Here is a 23,592-nt window from a genome sequence, read left to right on the forward strand (position 1 = left end):
TGTCGGAGGTCTCTCTTCCTCGACTTCTGGTTCCGGAGTGTGGTCGACTTTCGGTGCCAGAGGTTCCAGCCTTGTCACTTCTGGTTCTGGTGTCGGCAAGGTATCCGACTCCTCGTTCTCTGGTCCGTTTGGGGTGTCGTTATTGCTACGGTAGTTCGTCTGCGCGTTGTATTCCCCGTCTGAACCCGATTCAAATGCCGAAAATGCTTCGATTCACCTTCGCCCGTTGCCAATGCCTGGAGAAGGGATTCCACTTCCCAGAGGCTGCTTAGGCTGCTTCCTTCATCCGGGTAGTCATTTTGTGCTAACCGAAGTGACTCCTTGGCCACTCTCCGGATCACCTTGGAAAATAAGCGATCCGCTCTGATTTCTTCTGCCGCTTGCTGGAAAGCCTCTCGCTTCCTCATCCGTTCAGCAAGTCTCCTTGCTCGCTCCGTAACCGGGTCGTTCGTTGGTCGCGTCATCCATTCCCGTCGTTGTTCGCTGCGATTGTGCAGGAATCGTGGTCGCCAAAAACTGTGTTAATCCTTAGGGCCGGACAATGGCCTAACACAGGGTGTCTACGGAAGACACTTCGCCAAAGGGGTGTTACGACGAGATAACTTAAGACACAACGATTAATCTGACTTAATTGGCTACTTAACAATAGGGCATTCACTTAATACACGCATAATATGTAACAATTAATACAAAACGGTAATCAATACGTGAAGATAAAACAAGAAGCTTATATTAATTCTCCGTTAAATTTTTACATTGTAACCGGGCCTTTATATAGGTTACCGGTGCTGCGTACAAAACGGTGCCAACCGGCACTTGTTCGGAACCGGTCCGGATCCGGATCGGCATACCAATTCTGGTTTGTCCGTTCACTACTTAATTATAATCTATTCTACTTAATTAAAATAGATTCCAAATAGCAATCCCTTTCACATTCTTGTCTTTAACTCCTTTGTCGACCGGCTAACATAATGCTTCTGGATGCGGCACCCTTCTCTCTGCCTACCCAGATCCCTGCCAACACCGAATAGTGGATGACCTCGGCATTCTGGGCCGCGGATTCCTCCATTATCCTCTTCATGCCGCCTCGTCTAGTGTTCACCTCGAGGAGCCTCCGTGTCTCGCACTCGTATACCCGTCCATTCCAGAGGTACACAACATTGTTCCTGAGTGCTTCTGTGAAATTGGTGCACTCTTTGTGGATGTGGCCCACGACATCGCACCACAGGCATCGTAGGTCGTTCAGAGGTCTCCAATCACGCGATTGACCCCCGCCATCTGGCCGGGCTTGCGCGATCTTAATATCACGCACCATCTTGGTTAGCTACTCTAGAGCCGCGTCACCAGATGGCCCCGTGACCACATTGGCTAGGGCCGCCCTCGATTCAAGCCATCATCTCGTCTCCTCTGACCGTGCCGGAATCAGTTCTTCTAGCTTCTTCCCGGTCGCCAAGCCCGTCATTGACGGCCCCGCGTCATTCCAATTGCGTCATTTGTTGAAACAACTGCAAACTCTTTTAACCACAGCCCAGTCGGTTGTGAGTCCTTCATCCGTCTCCAAGAGGAGACCCAGCTTCTTGCGATCGGGCAAGTCGACCAACTTCACAAACAACAGGACCTTGCTCGTATCAAGCACAGTCCGGTCTAGTGTGGAGAGTCGCGCGAACCGCTTCTCGAACTCCTGAAGAAGCGCCGACGTATTCTGGCCTTTGTGAGGGCTCTTGAGTCACTCCATAAATTCCTTCTTTGTCAACCAGAGCAAGTCGTTGAAGCCGTACTTTTCGAGGAGCCGCCCCTCAAATTCTGCCCAGTTACGGCAATCTGCTTGCACCTCGAGCACATCGGCGTGGATGCTCGGCGTAGCGACTCGACGGAAGCCGGCCAACCGTCTGTCCTCCGCAATGTCCCTCATCACCATTTCGGCCCAGTAGGCCTCCAGGTAGCTTGTCATGTCTTTGCCATTAAACCGGCCGATCAGGCTAACTATAGTCTCAATGGCTTTGTCAAGGGCGGTCGTGCTCTCATGAGCGCTCACCAGGTGGTCGACAGCCACTGCCATTGCCTCTACCAGTTCACTTCCCCTCAAAATTCTAGCTCCTTTGCCGCCCTTTTCATGTCGGGTTCACCAAGATGTCGCGGTTTTCCGCGGGTACGTGTTGAAACGGGTAGGACCAGGGGGGTCTCGAACCAAGGAGGCCGAGGGTGTACGAAGTCCGTCCGGATGACAGCAACGAGCACACGGCACAGGGCTCAAGCCAAACGTGAGAGACAAACAATTGCGGGATTGGGATGCGTTCTCAACACACGGAGCAATCGGACAAAACGAAGACAAATTGATTAAACAAGAGAACGAAAAGAATACAATTGGACTCAGCCAGCAATGGAGCTTCAAACTACAGCCACATCAAACACACACAGAACGATGAACCTCTAGTTGGGAGCTCACGGGCTACCTACGCGAGTAGAGGCTTCACCTTCTTCCTGGATCAGCCGAGAACACAAACTGAGAGAGAGAGAGAGAGAGAGAGAGAGAGAGAGAGAGAGAGAGAGAGCTCGACACTCAAACCGACAGCACTTCTTCCTCCTCAAAACGTCGATCCCCCGCCAACCTCTCTCAAACCTCCCCTTTTATAGAACAAGGGGAAGGTCGTTACATCGCTCATAAAGCAACCGTTGGAACAGATATTTCCCTCGATTCTCTCCATCATATATTATTTTGCGCGTGTGTGGTCATAAAGTACTTGTCATTCACACCCTCCTAGTACTCTTTAATACTTAAACTTACATTTCACTGATAATTTATATGTTTGTACATAAAGGCATGTCTCGCGTGCATCAATGCACACCCTCGTTTCTGCGCATTCGCTCCCTTTTCTCCTCGTTGCTGGAATTCCACACGATAGCATGTTCTCCCATTCTCGGTTTCAGTTGTTGGTTGTGTTGTGAGGCCTCCATTTTGCATTGGTAGTCCATGTGCTCCCGATCGGAGGCTTGCCAGCTTCTGTGTGTGAGTGTCGGGAGCTCGAAGCTATGTGTTGTCGGGCACGTCCGGTTGTAATCCTCTATGTCCTCTGTTAATCTTTAATTTATTGAGTTCCCTTGTGTGTTGCGCATCCCCGTGCCCTTATCTTTGTTTTGTTTCCGTTTGAGGGTGTGTATTCGAGTATGTGAGCCGTGAGCTCTTTGCCACTATATGGCTACAGGTCCGGAATAGTATTCGATTTTGAGCCTATGTGCCCACCGTCTGACGTCCTGGTGTCCATCCGGAGCAGATACGTGTCCGGAAACCGTTCTGGACAATCTTCTTCTCACACTGGCTCCTTGGTTCGAGACCTCGGTGGTCCCGCCCCATTTCTACACGTACCCACAGAATACCTTGACACCGTAGTATAGGTGAAGAACTTCCTTTTCTTTTTATTAGGGATGTTCCAATGATATTCCAGAGGGTCCCAATCGAGTTATTCTAGCGGGCGATTATCAAAAATCCATGTACCTTATAATCTTCCTCCCAGCTCTCTGGTTCAGGGGCAACGTGCCATTTCTTGTCCATGCACGTGATGATTCGAATGGGATACTAGTTCCCTTCAACTTCATTTGACTGATATGTAAAATCCGAGGGTAGGAGCAACTTAATTTATATATGCAAACATCAACATTATGTAAATCCATATATATATATATATATGTATATGTATGTATATATGCGTATGGCATATACAATTATATATTATATTATTATATCTATGCTAATGTGCGAAGATTGGGCACTGGGCCTTGTGGTTACTAAAAACAAAAGAGTAATGTATTTAATTGGGCTTGGGATGAAGAACCATCCCAAAGCCCCAAGAGACCTCTCATCTTCATGGCGTGTTGTTGATTAGGAGTCTAGACTCCAACTTCCAATGCTTCTTGAGAATGTTATAATCTATTTATCAAACAGGTGACTCAATTGTCTCCAAGGCAATCTTGCACATCTCCTAATCTTGAGTTGTCAATTCTCTATAAGTATTTGCCTCCAATTCTGATTTTGTTTAAGATTAAGCGAGTTCAGGGAGCATGTGGTTTGTTGGAGACAATTTAAGGGCAATGACCCTACTTTGTTTCAATGGGTGTGGAGTATCATTTCTTGTAATGTAGATTACCCACTTTTGGTTGGTAAATTGGATTACACTTTTGGTCCCCCAAACTATAAAGGTATCATTTTCTTTTTTTCCCATCGATTGGTCTATATTTCAAGTGGATGTAAAGAGCTATGCAATTGTCCAATAGTTGCATGTAGGACAAGTGTAAATGGTGTGTCATGTATCTATTAGCTTGGTGGTGACTTGGAGTCAAGGGAGCCTCCAACATGGTGGTGAAGGTGTTTGGGGTTGAGAAAAAAGGCCAAGATGGGAGAGAGAAAACAACAATGGTACTTCTATAATGATAATTGATTAATGAATCAGATTATTCAACAATGGTGTAGGGGGATGATGCATAATTTCTTGAGGGGATTAGGAGACTAATCTCATTATGTTTTTTGATACAGGTTCTCGATGGTATAAATCGAGATGGTTGTTGTGGTCATTGAAGCAAATTGTCTATTTTGTAAGGATGAGAGAATCATGGTGGTCTTGGGGGCTGAAGCAATGTTTTTTATGAGGGGATGACGATAGCACATTCAATCTATTTTTTGTTTGTACAGGACTTCAATGGCAAACGAATAGACAGTTGATGTGGAAAATGAAGAAAATCGTAACGGATGAGTGACGTTGTTGTCGGGGAAGAAGCGGAATTTCCAGAGGGGATTAAGAGAGTAGTGTCATTATGTTTTTGTTTGGTATGTAAAGGTTTTGCTATGATATGGCGAGATGGTTGTTGTGGACGTTTGTGTGTAGTAGTCGGTGACATGTTTGTGTGTAGTAGTCGGTGACATGTTTCTCTCTATTTTTTATTTATTTTTTGTTTGTATAGGACTACACAGCTGGTTGATGTGGAGAATGAAGAAACTTGGAGAGGATGAGGATAGCACATTTCTATAGAGGATGAGTGACGATGGTGTAGGGGGATGAAGCATAATTTCATGAGGGGATTAGGAGCGTAATCTCATTCTGTTTTTTTGGTACAGGTTCTCGGTGGTATAAATCGAGATGGTTGATGTGATCATTGAAGCAAATTCTTTATTTTTTAAGGATGAGTGAATCATGGTGTTGTTGGGGGCTGAAGCAATGGTTTTATGAGAGGATGAGGATAGCACATTCACTCTATTTTTTGTTTGTACAGAACTTCAATGGCAAACAAACAGACGGTTGATGTGGAAAATGAAGAAAATTGTAAAGGATGAGTGACGTTGGTGTCGGGGGAAGAAGCGGAATTTCATGAGGGGATTAAGAGAGTAGTGTCATTATGTTTTTTGTTTGGTATGTACAGGTTTTGCTATGCTAGGGTGAGATGGTTGCTGTGGACATTTGTGGTAGTCGGTGACATGTTGGTTGGGGAAAAGGAAGCATGTTTTCTTTGTTTGATAAGGATGAGTGATGATGTTGTTGCGAGCTGAAGCAAACTTTTATGAGGGGACGACGAAAGTAGAAGCATTTTCTTTTGCAAGTGTCTGTTGTATTCATCGAAGTATATTCTAAATTATTATATCCAGAAGATTGTGGTTCAAAACTTCAACGAAATGCAAGTACACACATGTTGAAGGAAACAGTTGTAGGGCAGCAAGGAAAGTTTGGTTTGTACATATGCAACACCTACAGATTATGTTGTCTTTGTGCTTCCGAAAGCTTGTGCTAAACTGAAAGTTGTGGAAAATGGCCAACAAATACATGCACATATTTGTGGAAATAGGGTAGTGGAGAGTAATGTTTTTTATTTAATGGATATGTATTCAAAAGCTGGTGGGATAGATCAAGTCAAAGATGTAGTCAATAAGGTTTGGTTTAGTGATGTGGTGCCATGGAAGGCATTAATAGCACGACTGGTCTTCATGATAGTTGGAAGGTTTACAACATATGCAATGTCAAGGGACCATCTCAGATGATTAGCTGACATGTTGGATCACTTGAAAAAGCAAAAGGAGGAGCAATGTGAGGATGCGTTGATCAAGTCAAGAAGATGCAACTTCAACGAAATTCTGGAGATGACGTCACATACATGAACTATTTGTTATGCTTCCCGTTCGAAAGATTGTTTACTGCAATGTTCTCATTATAGGATATGCTTCCAATTCAAAACCAGGTTGAATCTTCTGTCACAGTTGTAGGTACTATAAAAGCTAAAGTTGCTACTAGCATTGGAGCATTAGAAAAGGGCAAAGAAATGATGTAAAGATTGAGGAGATGGACAGGCTGAAGAGAAACCAAGACATGGGCAGGTTGAAGAGAAACCATGTTGTTAGCAATGCATTGTTTGATCTATATGATACGTGTGGACTCTTACAGAAAGTACATGAACTATTGCAGATGCTTCCATTTCGAAAGATAGTCTCCAGCAATGTTTTCATTATAGTTCAGTGTTTAAGCCAATGATTACATGTAATGGAAAGAACATTCTCGTAGGTGTTCACTGTTCTTTGTACTTTTATACTCTAACTCTTTGTAGTTTTTATTGGTCTACCATGGTTACAGCCTTTATAAGATTGTTAGTGTAATCATTTTGTCATGGATGTAGAAGTTCTACTAATGAAGAAGATGTTTTTTTGGTAAATAAAATAAAATGAATTAGATTATTCATATTGGTAGTTGTATTTCATATGGGATTGGCAAATGCCCTTACATAACAATGATAAGAATCACAAGGACCTTACATATAGCATTAAATACTAGTTGTCATTGATTACATGGTGGAATCTTCATGTACCTTGGATCTCTATCTAGGAATGCCAAGTACATAGTACTTCTATAGCAGTTGACTTAGAGTCAAGTATCAGGTAACTATTGTAACCTAGTTATTTTGACTACAATATTTAAGTGGAATGATGAAACCATCAAGGGATATAGTGGGTATGATAATCTGCCATATTGCTGTAGGTCAACTATAACTAACCCATGTCGTCTCGATGTTTACGATGAGTACGCTACTTTTATCAACCGTTTCACCTTCAACTCATTAAACCCTAGGTTAGGCTCGTCCAAAATATAGCTAAAGGAGGGCCATTTTCTGGCTCGTTTGTACTTACAAATTGCTCAAGTAATGCAAGTTTCATGTACAGGCTATGTTGGGCATTCCATAATCTTCAAGTCATCAATGACATGTAGTTGCTTCATTAGTGTCTCACGTGGCTCCATGTCCAATGCATGCTTTAAGAAAGTCTAGAAGGCAACAATTTGTCGTTATCTATAGTTTCTTTGAGTGTGAAGAAGATATATCATATGACAAATAGTAATGTGTCCTTTTGCCCTTTTTAAAATCCAGCTTGGCCTCGAACCATTCACTCATGTCATGCGTATAGATCCGTATATTTTGGCCAAGGTGTTCCCAAGCATGATAGTCATGTGGTTACAAGTAACTAGTTACTAGAGAGAAAGAGAGAGTATGTATACGCACGCATGTATGAAGTGCGTTGCCCACATTTCCAAACTTCATTGAAGAAAACATGTATGCATATCTTGATTCTCATTAAAGAGATTGTAAGCAAACATGTGACCTTGGTTGAGCCCATACATACTAGTTTCTCATTATATACATTGAGAAATGTAGCCTGAAAAGAAAGCTAATTTTATTTTAAATACACCCTTTTTAGGCGTAAGAGTTTTGAATAAAACTCAAAGATAGCTGGCTACTATTATATACCTACTACTATATGTGTATATGTGTATTATATGAATGTTCTGGGTACACGAGAAACAAAATCACCCATGTTTGTTTGAATTCCTGCTTTTTTGGTAAAAGAAAACGAGGAAAGAGATATTTTAATTCTTAAATTTTGATAAACGAGGAAGAAAGATTAAATACATGTTTGCATTGTATTTTAGTAAAAGAGAAGGAAGTGATATTGTAAGTCTGAATTTTCGTCGTCAAATACATAAAGGAGAAGGGAAGGGGGGATACTTAATATCTATATATATAATATATATATATACATATAATACATACTCCAAAGTTGGACTATTAGAGACAACAAACAATTGATGGAGGGGCTTCATATGGATTAATGAATGCATATTTGTGGGAGGGGTAATATTACCCCTAAAACTACTTACGTGCCTCTATATCTAGTTTATGCAAGACCTTGCCTCTCTACGAGATTTTTTATGATGAGGTAGTTAGTTACCCATCCCATCTTATCATTGTTTCTCTTGATCAAATAAGCAACTATTTGATTCTAGGCTATTCTCGAAAGGAGCCCATGCAATCTCGAGGAAAGCAAAGACCATTGGTGCATGTGGTCCGTGTCGTCTTTCAGAGGATAGCTGACACACGAAGAAGACCACCTAGTATAACAATAGTAACTATAGTGGTGGTGCCATCAACTTTTTAGTGAGAGTCACTGGTAAAAGTCATGGTTTGTGGTGGTGGTGGGGGGGGGGGAGCATGTGCATGTATTTCTTTCTTTCGTCGATTTAAATTCTCATGGACTGTGCAATAATACCCAAGAGATTATCTCCTATCATTGCGGCAATGGAATGGAGTGCTACCATCCAACCCCAATCTAGGTTTTCCCTTACTTAGCAAACAGAACACACACACACACACACACACACACAATGGTCAGTGAGAGAGAGAGAAAGAGAGAGAGAGATCAGAGACGATCACGTTGGATACTTTGCTTGCGAGACGCCTCTCGATTATCTTCCATATACTTTACAAAGGTCATGGCAGTCTCGATTGGAGAGAGAGAGAACTCAGAAGAAGCGAAGGCCCAACAATGCCCGTCTTTAGAAAGAGAGAGAGATTATATATGTATGTATGTGAGTTTCCGGGGGTGTGTATACGTGCTTTTGCTCTATTGCTTAGTAATCAATTAGCTAGGCCAATAGATACGTTGCAGTTGCTGCTACTGTCTATGATCTATGTATGTAAAAGTGTATGTGTGTGGCAGGCATGCAACATGTATCGCAAGGAGTAACAAAATTAAAACGAGGTAAAAACCAACGCACACACCCTGAGAGAGAGAGAGAGAGGTAGGTTGCCCATATGGATGTAGCTCAATTGGTAAGGTTGCCCAATGGAGACCAGGTGGTCATGGGTTCAACCCCTACATTCCATAGGCCATGGCATTTAGTGAATTAAGAGATATATAAGAAGTATATAATAGAAAGGTGAGGTAGTAGTTGGGTTTCAAACCCACTACGCAATGCTTGTAGTGCTAATAACTTACCATTAGGGTAAGGTAATTACAATAAGAAAAAGTGACATCTAGTGAATTAAGAGATATATATGAAGTATATAATAGAGAGGTAGTGAATTAAGAGATATATATGAAGTATATAATAGAGAGGTGAGGAAGTTGGGTTTCAAACCCATTATAATAGAGAGGTAGTGAATTAAGAGATATATATGAAGTATATAATAGAGAGGTGAGGAAGTTGGGTTTCAAACCCATTATAATAGAGAGGTAGTGAATTAAGAGATATATATGAAGTATATAATAGAGAGGTGAGGAAGTTGGGTTTCAAACCCATTACGCAATGCTTGTAGTTAAGTGCTAATAACTTACCATTAGGGTAAGGTAATTACAATAAGAAAAAGTGAATTAAGAGATATATATGAAGTATGAAGTATATAATAGAGAGGTAGTGAATTAAGAGATATATATGAAGTATATAATAGAGAGGTGAGGAAGTTGGGTTTCAAACCCATTACGCAATGCGCAATGCTTGTAGTGCTAATAACTTACCATTAGGGTAAGGTAATTACGATAAGAAAAATACCCTTACGCGCGATGCTTGTAGTGCTAATAACTTACCATTAGGGTAAGGTAATTATGATAAGAAAAATGGGTAGGTTCCTAAAAGTTGACGCCCCTCCCATCTTTCCCTTTTGTTATTTTACCACACAACACACACACACCCACACCCTCATATTGCTTGCTAGAAAGGGTAGCTTGTCTTTCTTAGTTGTGTGACGTGTACCCTTTCCCTTCCCTTCCCTCTCTGTCTGTCTGTCTCTCTGTCTCTCTAGTCTCCACCTTTCTTCTTCTGCTTAGTCTCGAGTCTCCTCTCCCTGGGTTGGTCACTCTGAACTCACTCGCTCTTGATTCATTACTTTAATTGAGCTTTTGGTCTCTTTCTCTGTCTCTGTCTCTGTCTACGACAGACAGACAGACAGACAGACATCGTAGTCAGCCATAACTCATTGCTCCACCCTTCCCATAAATAATAATAATAATTATATTTACACAAACATACATACATACATACATACATATACATACATACATACATATATGTATGTATGTAAATCCCATACATTTATGTGTACATATATGTGATCTGTCTCCTTCTGACTGCTCCCATGTGCTTGTTCTTCTTCATCTATATCTGTACACATCTCTCTGTCTCACTCTCACTCTGTGCAACATACATCCACACACACTGATCACGTCATGATGGCAGAAAAGGTACCCCGCCCCCCTCTCCCCACTCACAATTAGCCACAGTATTGTGTGTTGTTGGTATGTGTAGTCTTTTTTCTCTACACACACACACACACACAAACTCTCTCTCTCTCTCTCTGCCCCTCTTCTACTTACCTCCACACATTGTTGTTCCCTTTAGAGACGTTGTTGATAATACATGCCATACCACTTCTTATCTCTCTCTCTCTCTCATCGCCTCACGTCTCTGCTACTGCGAGCGGCAGGACACCTACAGCATTCTGGCATCACACACACACACACTCCCTCTCTCTCTCTCTCTCTCTCCCTGCTATGGGTTTAAGGTAATTAAGTCATCCATTACATGTTGTGTCTGCCCACCACACCAGGTCTCCTTCATCTCCTTCTCTAGAGAGAGAAGAGGAGCGTTGCCCTTGTTTTGTATTGCATCGATCATCTCTTGTAATTCAACTTTTTGCCTCCTGCGTCGCATATCATCTTCTATATCTATCCATCTATCTATCTGGCCACCGCTGCTGTTTGCACCACAGAAACATCAGCTATTGGGAGGCAGGCTATAGGTGTGTAAGTGCGTGTGCGTGCAGTAATCGTCCTATATATGTCATGGCTGCAGCGTCTAGTGCTGCTAGTTCTGATCAATATAGCAGCTTCTCGGGTGAGGCTGCTGGCTCCCTGGGGAGGTCCTCTAGCATGGACGCTCGAGACGGTCTGATCCGCTCGGACAGCCAACGGCGAACAGCAACAGGCGGCAGCACGTCCGGCAAGGGATCATCATCATCATCACGGATGAAGGGAACGCGGACAGGCAATGATCTTTTCGTGTGCTTTGCTCCCCGGACAACTCTCAATCTGGTGTCCGGCGCCAGCACTAGGCCGGTTCTCAGTCCTGCGAGAGACAAGGGCATTATTAAGGAGCCAGGCAGTGGTCGCGCCTCAGGTGGCCGGACCGGCACAGCCACAGGAAGAAGCGGCCTCTCCAGCTCTATCTTCTCCAACACATTAGCCTGCAGTGGTGGTACAGCATCGGCGGCTTCATCTTCATCTCATCTTAACAATAAGAAACAGGGGGTTCGCTATAATAATAATAATCATGCTTCTCCGGATGAAGAGCCCACTTCCCCCAAAGTCACCTGCATTGGCCAGGTTAGGGCTAAATCCAAGCACAGCAAGAGAGCTAAAGCAGTTAAAGGTACAGCACAGGCGGACCGTCCAGCTGCTAGCTCTGGTCAGTATCTCCGCAAAGGAGGTATGCTGCAGAGAAGCCTAAGAGATCACGAGCCTAGTGCAGCAGGAGAAGCCGTGGATGCTACTACTACAGCTCACAGTAACAGTAATAGGAAGAAGGAATCCGCGTGCCCTAGCTTTGGCAAAGACTTCTCCTGCTTTGGCCTTCCTTGTGACAATTCCTACGGGAGCGTACCCTCTTTCAGGTCAGGAGAGAAGAAGGGCAGCAGTGGGACAGTGCTGGCCAAGTCGCTTGTGCTTCTGCAGGAGGAGGAACGTGGAGAATTGCAGAGGAAGCAGGAGCTAATGCCGACTACTTCTGTGGTCAGCAACTTGAAGTGTACCACATCAACTAATACCCCCGCTCACAGCACTTGCAGTGCAACGAAGAAGCCTGAATACACTGCAGAGCCTAGTCATGATGATGATGCTAACCACGTGGATGTGGATGCCGCAGTAGTGTCAACGCCCACGCCCACGCCCACGCCCACGCCTACGCCTGATGCTATGGCTCAGGCAGCTCCCTCTCCCCGCAGAGACAACTTGCAGCTCCTAGAAGCCTGCCCAAATGCACCGGTCGTGGTGGACACATCACTATCGGAAGCAGCTCCTCCTCCGACAGGTAATGTAGAAGAAGAAGAAGAGGAAGAAGAAGATACGTTTGATTCCGAGCCTCAACCTCCGCAGCCCCCTCCTCCAAACGCTCTGCTGCTCATGCGCAACTACAATAGCAGCGTGGAACGCCTCAGGGTATTCGTTCCTCCCCCTTCCGTCAATCTCACTCTGAAAAGGAGCATATCTGCTCCAATCCAAAGCCGAAAATTAGGCGATAACGCTGCTGGAGCTGTTGGGGAGCAGGTATCGAGCATGCAATTGGAAACAGAGAATGAGGCGGAGAGGTTAAGAGGTCAGACCTGTATTAATGTCTCCAGTGCAGACCATAACGAGCAGCTGCCCCCAGTGGGACCGCCAAAATTTGCTGCAACTGCTGCAAAGGCCTTTCTGCAACGCTGTAAATCTGTCTCTCAGAGTCTGACACGTTCCAGTAACAGTAGTTCTCAAAGCGTAGTGCCAGCGCCATCTGGTGTTCAGCTGGAATCCGCAGCAGCAGCAGCTAATGCTGAGAGTACTACGTTGAATAGTATAATTAACATCAACAACAATGTAGCAGCAGCAGCCAGGAAATCACCGGACACCAACATTACTGCTGCAGCTGCGGACACGCGGCCTGCAGTTCTGGAGAGTGCTTTGGAACATGGATCTGGGGATGACCAACGAAGTGGCGGTGGTGGAACTGGTGAGCTATATCTGGTGAAAGAAGCAGTGTCAAGGAGGAGGTCTGATTCAGAGGCACTCAAAGTTTCATTAGATGTAGTTCCAGAAACGTGGCTATGGGAGGCTTGGACCAATGCCCGCCAGCAATCGAGCAGCAAGGAAGTAAGCGAAGGCGCCGGTGGTGGCATGGCATCTGAGCCTAGGAGGAGGAGGAGACAAGACATGAAGCAAGTGGGAGGTGCAATTGCAGCTGAGTGGCTTGATGCGGAGCTGGAAGCTTCTCTGTGGAAAAGCTGCGAAGTGAGCAGTACAGCCCGCATGACTGCAGCTCTTCAGAAGGAGTATTCTATGTCAAGGAGTACTGATGATGGGCAGAAATTCCAGAAATCGGGCTCTTCTGTAGATCAATTCCTCGATGCAGAGGTTGAGGCCACGTTATGGAGGAGCTGCAGTCTAGTTGCCTCTTCTTCACACATAGGGAATGGCGCACAATCAGTTGTTCAGCAAGAGCAAGTGGCTGAAGAAGAAGCGGATCGAATGACCTTCTTCAAGTCTCACGATGTTGTTGCTGCTGAAGAAGATGAAGTAACGGCGGCTGCTGCTGCTGCTGCTGATGCTACTAAGGCAGTAATGTCTAATAGTCCAGAGGGGATGATGCTTAGCAGTGCGTCTATTAGCTGCTTCAGGCGGAGCTTGAGCGTAGGCCAGGTGCCAGGAGTGGCGATGGCACAGATAAGCTGTGGGAAAAGACCCGGAGGTGCTTTATATTCTCTGCGGAGAAGTGCGAGTGTTGGAGCTAAATATGAAGTGGAAACTGATCAAGGCGGAGACAAATTACACAGTAGCAGCATCGGCTGCAGCTTCAATGTGGCCGCTGCCACTGCTGCTGCTGCTGCTGCTGCTGATAGACAGACGCTTCAACACAGCAGCTGCATAAGTACTGGAAAGGTATCTGAATCAGATGTTGCCGAGCACTCCTCAGATCAAACAATCTCCCATCAGAACCCACGGCTGCCTCTCAATCCGACGTTAGATCCAAGTGAAGATCAGCGATTTCAACAAGGAGAGGCGCCCGTGCCCCATCTACAAATACAAAGCCCTGGCGGAGGGGATCATCAGAACCTTGACTCACTGATGACGAATAGCAGCAGCTTCAGTTCTAGTAGCCCTCAAGTCGTTTCTGATACTACAGGCGAGATATTGTTGGAGATGGTTGAGGATCAACAGCAAGGCAGATCATGTAATGACCCTTCTTCAGGGCAATCAGAAGCAAAAAGGTTGGAGAATGATGAGGAGGAAGCCCTGAGCCGCAATAGTAGTGTTGAGATTGATGAGACAGCGCATGAGGTACTGCTACTAGCCCATGTGGGAGGCGCACCGTCACCATCATCTGTATTGGATCAGCCGGCGGTTTCCTCTCCATCATCGGCAGGGGGTAATAATGTGCTGCCACCTGCGCATCATCAACCAGCAGTTAATTCAGGTAACAGTGGATCGGTCCTAATTGTGAGCTTATACGACGAATTGGAGGGGGCATTCAGGCTATCAGTGCAGCAGCAGCAGCAGCGACAAGAGGAGAAAGAGAAGGTGGGGGAGGGGGAGGAGGTTAAGGAGGCAGCAGGTCTTGATGATGATCATCTCCAGATGAAGAAGCAGACACAACAGAAGGCGGTGCTCATGGAGGCGCTCTCAGTACATTATATCCAACAAGCAGCAGCGGCAGCAGCAGCAGCAGCTCACGTCCGGCAAGCGACGGCAGCAGCAGGAATGGCGGCGCGGGGGGCTGGTTGCCGCCATGGAGGCCTCCTCAGGAAAGCCATAAGTGGGAAGGAGCAGGCTTCTCTAACCTCCTCCTCTGCAACTAATAATAGTAGTAGTAGTAGCAGTAGTAGTAGTGCAGTGGCTGCTGTTGCCACTGCTGCAGTAGCATTGTCGAGGCTACAGAGATGCAAGTCTGAGCCTGTCAGATTAGCATCCTACTGATTGATTGATTGATTTCGTTCATTCATGTATGTATGTATGTATGTATGTGTATAGTCTGAGCCCGTCAGATTATATATGTATGTATACAGATGATGATAGATAGGTAGCATCCATCCATCCATTCCTCTGATTTCATCATGTATGTCTGTCCAGCAAAATGCCTCCTTGTAATTTAAATTTCATTTGAACCCCAAGTATGTAGTGAGAGAAAGAGAGTCATGAATAAAATTTAGTGAGGTCAATACATTTGTCTCCCCCAATTCATTCGTTCATTTTATCTACATATCTATATGTCTGTATGTACAGATAGATACATTTGAAGTTTGAACAATAACTTCTAGATTTGATCGATTCTTTAAGTAGTAGATTGCGTATGTTGGTGTTGCTATGCTTGTGTGGGCACTGACTGGGAAATTTTAACGCAAAACCAAAGGTGGATGTCATCACCATTCCATCTCCTCTTTTAGAGCGCGCGGAAATGGACAGGACAGACCTTTTATTTATTAACTTCCTCGGAGCTCAAATGTGGCCATTGTATGTATGTATGTACGTACGTATACCAAAAGCCAAGTAATTATATTCTGGTGAGGAATGAACGCTTTTGGATGTCCCAGTAATTTTAGTCATGTATGTATGTATTATTTATTGTATATATGTATCTACTACCTCGCTGCTGCAATTGGAAGTGTGTGTGCATTCATTCATATGCCTCACACAGAAAATGTGTATGTGTGTGTACAGTGTAGGGATTGGATATGTTGTATTTGACATTGTGCGCCTTAATTGTGCAAGCTATTGTTCCTAAAAGAATGAGAAAGAGCAGCCAGCACCTATGTACAATGATTGGATCTGGCCAATGCAATGGCTGAAAGAAAAGGTACTACTACAACTACCACCACAGAATGAGTTGTTTTCAGCACTTTGAACCACAATTAAAAAAAAGGTGTAGAGAATTATGTTACGCCCAAAACACGGCGGTAATTTGGAATCTGATGCCAGAAACAAACCCCACATGCTATCACTTTAAGGTAGAAGATGTAGACATATTTTTGCAGGGAATTGACTAATCTCTAGAGAGGAGCAGGATTCAATATTAAAATGCAGAGAATATTGTAGTTTCAAAGGAGATAGATGTATTGGAAAACAAATGTTCCCCAAACTCTCTTTTGTTCTCTTGGCCGATCAATATCTAGCTTATCCTCCCACCCACTCGTCCAGATCTTCGCCAATCTACTTGACCTCTCATTGTCCTTGTGACTAGTACACAATGATGGATGGAAAGGCCACTTGGCTAGTCTAGTGTGACCCCTCCCACATTGTTAGTTAAGGAGATAACCGTAGGCTTGAAGAGAAATATTCTATCATACTATTTTTTGAATCCTTGTGCTCAATTGTCCAATGCATATACGCTCTCAAAAGTAATGAGCACACATCTCTAACCCAACTATCCAACATGTGTGTGATCATACAAGTGGCGGGGGCATGTATGTGATAGAGATGTTGTTTATCCCATCGTGGTCGCCAAAAACAAGTGTTGTTGGTTTAGGGTTTATGACGACAATGATGAAAAGAGCGTTGTAGAGTAGTGGTGGAGATGGTGTGTGAGACGAGCATTGCGGGGTTGATGGTGACAAATGTTGATAACCAATCATTGTAGGGTCGGGGGTGATGCCTAGAATGGCTCCACCCCCCCTCCCAAGGGGGTTCAACGTGAGAGAGAGAGAGAGAGATCGAGAGATCCTTCCTTTTCATTCATTCCCCATAAGGGGGTTAAATAGTACAATGAGGGGTTAGATAGATAGGGGCGCATGCCCCTTTAGCCATCGACACATATCACTAACTCAGACCCTTTCCTACTTGTCCACACTTACGCATATACTCACACTTACACTTACATCTCGTACGATAACAGATGCCACTCCCTCTCTATAAGATAGTGATGTAACTCCCTTCTTGTCATGAACATCTATCTACAATACTAAAGTATATATGTAAACTATCGTAGTTATCATGTCATCCAAAAAACATTGTAGTGGGACTTGAGCCCAGAGCCTCGATTATATACATCCAAGACATATTACCCAATCTTGCCACCTTGCACAAGCTAATGCATGATTGTCAAATACCTTACTCACTTGAATGCAAAGTGATAATGATGCATGGATGTGTTCATCCATACTATATAAGCACATGCTCTAGTCATTGATGAATCATTTCGGTTCAATACTAATCTTCGACAAATTCTGTTTCTCTCTTTTGTTCTTATTCTCTTCTTCCATTTTATCTTGTTCTCGATCACAGGCTTGTCTTGCTTCAGTTACAAGAGGAAGGGAAAACTTGAGGTGCAAGAAGAAAAATGGCACAAAAGTGACTTTTGTGAAGAAATTGTCCCCTTCATTTTGGGGTGACCCTAAGACCTAAAGCTATAGAACTAACTCTATGATGCTCCTTTTTACTTGGTCTCACCCTTGGTCATTAGTATCAATGCCAATTAACATCCCCCTCAACATAGGAGTGCATATTCTTGGGTGCATTGTGTTGGGCCTTAGTATGCAGAGTTGAAGAGGGGGAGGGAAGGGGAGAAGCAAATGTTGTCAAGGGGTGGGGAAAGAGTGGAAGATGTTTAGGGTGAGGTTCAAAGGAGGTGGAGGGGGGTTGGATGGTGTGATGATGCGTGTGAGAATAGGAAGGGAGGTTGTGAATGCAAGGGCATGGGATTGGAAACAATGGTAGTGTCATAGACAAGAATCAAACCTCCAACCTCCCACATTAGCTATCAATAAGATGATTGGGGTGACCTACTACCAATGACAAAGTTTGCCTACAACAACTCACTAAATGGGCTACCCGAAGTAACCCCATTCTTTGCAAATATGTTTAAGCTTTCAACATTTCCATCCCCTCCGATTCTAAAAGCCCTTTGGCATAAGAACAAGCCCATAAACTAGAGGACATATATCATGACCTTTCCTTGGGGTTCACCCTTGCAAGCGAACGATATAAGGATTGACCTGATTGTCATTTATCAAATAACCCCAACTTTGTGTTAGGATCGGAACCAACCACAACCGGTTTCTCTTATACGTGTTCAGGTGCAAAGAAAATGAGCGAGGTAATGCACATATGGGAAAAAAAGAAAACGAAGAACTCGGAAACGAGACACAGATATTTTACATGGAAAACCCGAAAGGGAAAAACCACGGGGTTCACAAACCCTGAGAAACAGAATCGCTATAATCGAGAGGAAATACAACAGTGAGAATCTTAAGGCAACAACCTATGAGTTCTCCTTCGTTAGATTGACGGCTGCAGAGTTACTCACACTCTTACACACACACACACACACTCTCTCCATTTCAGTTATAGAGGCAACTACCTTCAGTAGCTATACAATAATGATCAACTACATAACATAATGATTGCCCTAGATGTATATATACAAATACAACATTCAGGGTATTTACAAATATGGCCCACTAGGGGCACATCGTGACTATTTACAAATATAGTCTCCCGAATTGCCTATATAATCGATTTTCGATTTTGATTTTCCCATTGGTTCCATCCGATTTGGCTCGTACTCTTCCCATCTGGAGGGACTTGTTTTCCCAACAAACTCCTCCAATCCAGCATGGGGTACTTCTCCAATTCGACTCTTTGTCGACATGCATTCAACCTCTCCTCCGACAACACCTTCGTCAGCATGTCTGACCCGTTGTTGTTTGTGTGTATCTTTACTAGAGAAAACTCCTTTTCTTTTACTCCCTCTCGGAGCCAATGCTATCTTCTTTGGATGTGCTTGGCCCTCGAGTGGTAGGCCGCATTCTTCACAAGGTGGATGACACTCTGGTTATCGCAGTGGAGTCATAATTCCTCTTGCCGAATTCCCAACTCTCCGATGAACTCCTTCATCCAAATTATTGTTGAGATCGTGACCAGCCACAACTAGTTTCCATTCGTAGATTCGTGTGCAGAAATGAACAATCAGACAGAAAACCAAAAAACGAGAAGAACTAGAAGAACTAGAAATAGAAACACGACACAGATTTTAATGTGGAAACCCAAATCGGGAAAAACCACGTGGAATCCACAAACTCCAAAAAAACAGAATCACGATGATGATGAGAGGAGTACAACAAGAAGCTCGGAGACAACAACCTCGAGTTCTTCCTCGTCAACAGACGGCTGCGGAGACACACTCGCTCATCCTCATACTCTCTCTCACTTTCTCTTAGTTACACAAGCAACGACTGCACTAACTATATTACAACAATAATGATGCATTCTTTTACTAAGGTTTGCCCTAGTTATATATATACTTATACAACTTTATGGCTATTTACATACATAGCCCTCATGGGGCACATTTCAACTATTTACAAATATAGTTTCCTGAGTTGGCTATATCCACGATTTTGGTTTCGGCCTCAATTGAGTTACTCATCAACTCGGCTCTTCTCTTCCCATCTGGAGGGACCTGTTCCCAACAAACTACCCCTATAGTCTGGCATGGGGTATTTCACTAACCCGCCCTTCTATCGGCACTTGTTTAGCTTTTCGGCTTACAACACCTTCGTTAGCATATCTAGCAATGGGCCTGGTTCGGTTCGGTTTTGGTGCCTTCAAAACAAACCAAAGCCTTTATATAAAACAAAAACCAAACCAAACCATTTATGAACATTCGAACATTTAAACCAAACCATTAAAAAAAAAGGTAAACTAAACCATTTAAATCAAAACCGTTTAGGGAAAAGTTAAAACCAAACCAAAACATTTAATAAAAAGTTTAAACCTAACCACATTTAAGCCAAGCTAATTAAAAAATTAATTAAATAAAAATACACAAAATTAAATAAGCATTTATGTTAAAATAAATAAATAAATAAGATTAATTGAGCCATTAGATTAAATAAACAATTAAGTTAAGTGAATTAAACCAATGAAAAACATTAATTAAACCATTAAATTACATAAACATTTAATGGATAAAAAAAGATAGCCGAAAAACCTATAAACCTATAAACCAAGCCTATAAACCTATAAACCTTAGTTTCAAAACCAAACCGAACTGAAACCGAATTGAAATCGAATCGTTTATTATTAATTAAAACCAAACCAAACCATTTAATTATTTTGAAACTTATAAACCTTTAAACCATGGTTTAACAATTCGGTTCGGTTTAAGCTCAAACTGGGCCCATTGCTAAGCATATCCGATCCATTCTCAGTCGTGTGGATCTTCATCAGAGCAAAGTCCTTGTCTTCTACTTGCTCTTGGAGCCAATGGTATCTCCGCTGGATGTGCTTGGTCCTCGAGTGGTAGGCGGCATTTTTCGCAAGGTGGATGACACTATGGTTATCGCAATAGAGTTGGAATTCCTCTTGCCGAATTCCCAGCTCACCGATAAACTCATTCATCCATATGATTTCCTTGCTAGCTTCCGCTGCAACCATATATTCGGCTTCCATGGTCGACAACGCCACGGCCTTCTGCAGCCTCGACTGCCACGAAACAACTCCCCCTGCGTAAGTCATTACGTAACTGGAAGTGGATCAGATGGTATCCACATCAGCTGACATGTCCGAGTCACTATAGCCTTCCAGTGTGGGATTATCCGAACCGAAACGAAGACACACACTCGAGGTGCCTCTCAGATATCGAAGTATCCACTTCACATCAACCCAATGCTCTCTGTCGGGATTGCTCATATATCGGTTGACCACTCCGACTGCGTATCCTATGTCTGGCCTGGTACATACCATCACGTACATCAGGCTTCCAAATACCGAGGCATAAGGGACTTTTGACATCTCGGCCTTCTCAGTTTTTGATTTCGGACATTGTTCTTTGCTTAGCTTGTAGTTCGCCGGCAGTGTCGAGCCGACGGATTTCACGCTTTCCATGTTGAATCTTTGGAGCACTTTTGTCACGTATTTTTCTTGTGATAGCCACACCAATTTCTTTGTTCGATCTCAAACAATTTGCATCCCCAGGATTTGCTTTGTCGGACCCATATCCTTCATCGAGAACGATCTACTCCAGGCCTTCTTCAACACTCAGATCTTCGTATGGTCCCGTTCGACAATCGGCATGTCGTCCATGTACAATAGGAGGATGAGGAAATCTCCTCCGTCGAATTTCTTCACAAACACATAGTGATCGACCCACGTTTTGTGGTACCCATTGTCGGTCATGAAAGATTCGAATTTTCGGTGCCACTATCGAGGAGCTTGCTTCAACTCGTACAAGCTCTTCCTCAATCGGCATACAAGATTTTCTTTACCTTTTTCCATGAATCCTTTCGGCTGGTGCATGTATATCTCTTCCTCCAAATCTCCATGGAGGAAGGCAGTCTTGACATCTAGTTCGATTTCGAGATCCATGCTCGCCGCGATGCTCAACACTATCCGGATTGACGTCATCTTCACGACCGGGGGAAATATCTCGTCAAAATCGACACCCTTCTTCTACTGAAAGCCTTTCATGACGATTCGTGCTTTGTACCTAGGTGGATTCCCGCTATCTCCAGGTTTCAACTTGTATACCCATTTATTCCGAAGTGCCTTCTTACCTCTCGATAGTTCGGTCAGTTCATATGTGTGGTTCTCATGCATGGAATCCATCTCCTCTTGCATGGTACTCAACCACTTTCGACTATGGGTATCTTCCTTAGCTTCTTCAAAGCTTTCCGGCTCCCCTCATCGGTTAGTGGTACACGCTCTTCTTCCGGAAATCTTTGGGGGGGCCTCCTTTCTCTTCTGGGGTATCATCGGCCCCCATTCGGCATGGTTGGTTCTTCTTCGACTGAGTCGAATTCGGTTCTTTGTTCGGCCCGTTCCCCTTGTTCTTGAGTCGGTTCTCGATTTTGCCGACTGTTAAATCGACCGATTGGCTCGGATTCGATTTCGATCGAATCGACTTCTACATGTTTTGGCTGAGCGTCAGTTACTCGGTTCGATTCGGTAGTTGGAGACTTATTCTCAATCTCCCCATCGACTATTATCTTTTCCTCCATGAAGACAATGTCGTGGCTCCTAATCACTTTCTTCTCGGCTAAGTCCCATAGCCGATAGCCAAATTCATCATTGTCGTAGCCGAGAAATATGCATGGCCGAGATTTCGGGTCCAACTTCCCCCTCTAGTCCTTTGCCACATGCACATAGGCAAGACAACCGAACACCCTTAGATGTCGGTACGAGATGTCTTTTCCGCTCCACACCCTTTCTGGAATATCACCGTCCAAGGGTACTAAGGGTGATCGATTTATTACATATGCTGCCGTCATCAACGCCGCAACCCATAACGTCTTCGGTAACTTAGCATGTGCAAGCATACCTCGGACCCTCTCCATTACGGTCCGGTTCATTCTCTCGGCCAACCCATTAAGCTTTGGCATCTTCGGCATGGTATACTCGAGCCGGATTCCCTACGCTCGATAATATTCCTCGAATGGTCCACGGTACTCTCTGCCATTGTCCGCTCAGATTGCCTTAAACTTTCAGCTGGTTTCTCTCTCGACCCTCACTTGGAACTCTTTGAAGACGAATAACACTTGATCCTTCATCTTCAGCACGGAAGCCCATAACTTCGGGCTATAGTCATCAATGAAGGTCACGAAATACTGTGAACCACCATGCGACTTCGTATCCACATAGCATACGTTTGTATGCACGAGTTCCAGCGGCATTTTTTTCCTCATCAGGGGCCTTGCACAGAAGGATGTTCGATTCTGCTTGCTGGCCAAGCAATCCGTGCACTTCTCAAGCTGCACATTCTTCACCTCCGGAATGAGGTTGTCCCTAGCAAGCATTTGCATCCCCTTTTGGCTCATATGGCACAACCTCTTGTGCCACAATTCACCGACCATGTCGGCTGCCACGTTTGCTTCCCCTTGGCATATTCGAGCATTCATTATGTATCGTGTGTTGGTTTTCTAGGCTCGCACCACGATCAAGCTACCCTTACAGAACTTCATGACGTCGTTCTGGATGCTACCCGTGTAGCTGTCATCATCAAGCCAACTGGCTGATATCAAGTTCAGTCAAACCTCCGAGACGTGCCAAACATCTCTCAGCACAAGTCTGCACTCGGTTGAGGTCACCAAACACAGATCTCCAATGCCAACAATTTGGCATTCTCCTTCATTTCCCACCTTTACCGATCCGAGATCTCTGGCTTTGTAAGATGAAAAACACTTTTAGTTAGGGGTTAGGTGAAATGACTCACCCGAATCGACCACCCATGTCGATTACTTGCCTGCGAGATTCACTTCGTTTTGCTCACTAATGAGTAACAACCCCTCCTCACTCGCGGCGATTGCTAAGGTGTTTTTCCTGTCTGGGATTTTCTTTGGCTCTACACCATCAGATCCCCCTTTCTCCTTTCGAAAGTGTCAGCAGTTTTTCTGGAAGTGCCCTAGCTTCCCACAGTAGAAGCACATGGGTCTCCCCCTCGACTTCGACTTGGTCCCCGACTTATCACGGTCCCCGACTTGGTTTCTTCCCCAAATCGGGTCACCCTTCGTAACTAAGGCCTTCTGGTCGGTATTGAACTCTCGGTCCTTCCGGCG

The 23,592-nt window shown here is 44.2% G+C and overlaps 1 protein-coding gene across 1 annotated transcript; it reads left to right on the plus strand.

Annotated features, from left to right (window-relative positions):
• Positions 1-10,785: 10,785 nt before the first annotated feature.
• On the plus strand, positions 10,786-15,266 carry LOC147850629 (uncharacterized). Its single transcript, XM_087336323.1, has one exon. It carries the CDS (start codon positions 11,144-11,146, stop codon positions 15,020-15,022), a length of 3,879 nt encoding a protein of 1,292 aa, XP_087192449.1. The 5' UTR covers positions 10,786-11,143; the 3' UTR covers positions 15,023-15,266.
• The last annotated feature ends 8,326 nt before the right edge of the window (positions 15,267-23,592 follow it).

Source organism: Azolla caroliniana, unplaced genomic scaffold, assembly GCF_043228905.1.
Source record: "Azolla caroliniana isolate FFs.n. ecotype wild unplaced genomic scaffold, voAzoCaro1.0.p SCAF_21, whole genome shotgun sequence".
Taxonomy (NCBI): Eukaryota; Viridiplantae; Streptophyta; class Polypodiopsida; order Salviniales; family Salviniaceae; genus Azolla; species Azolla caroliniana.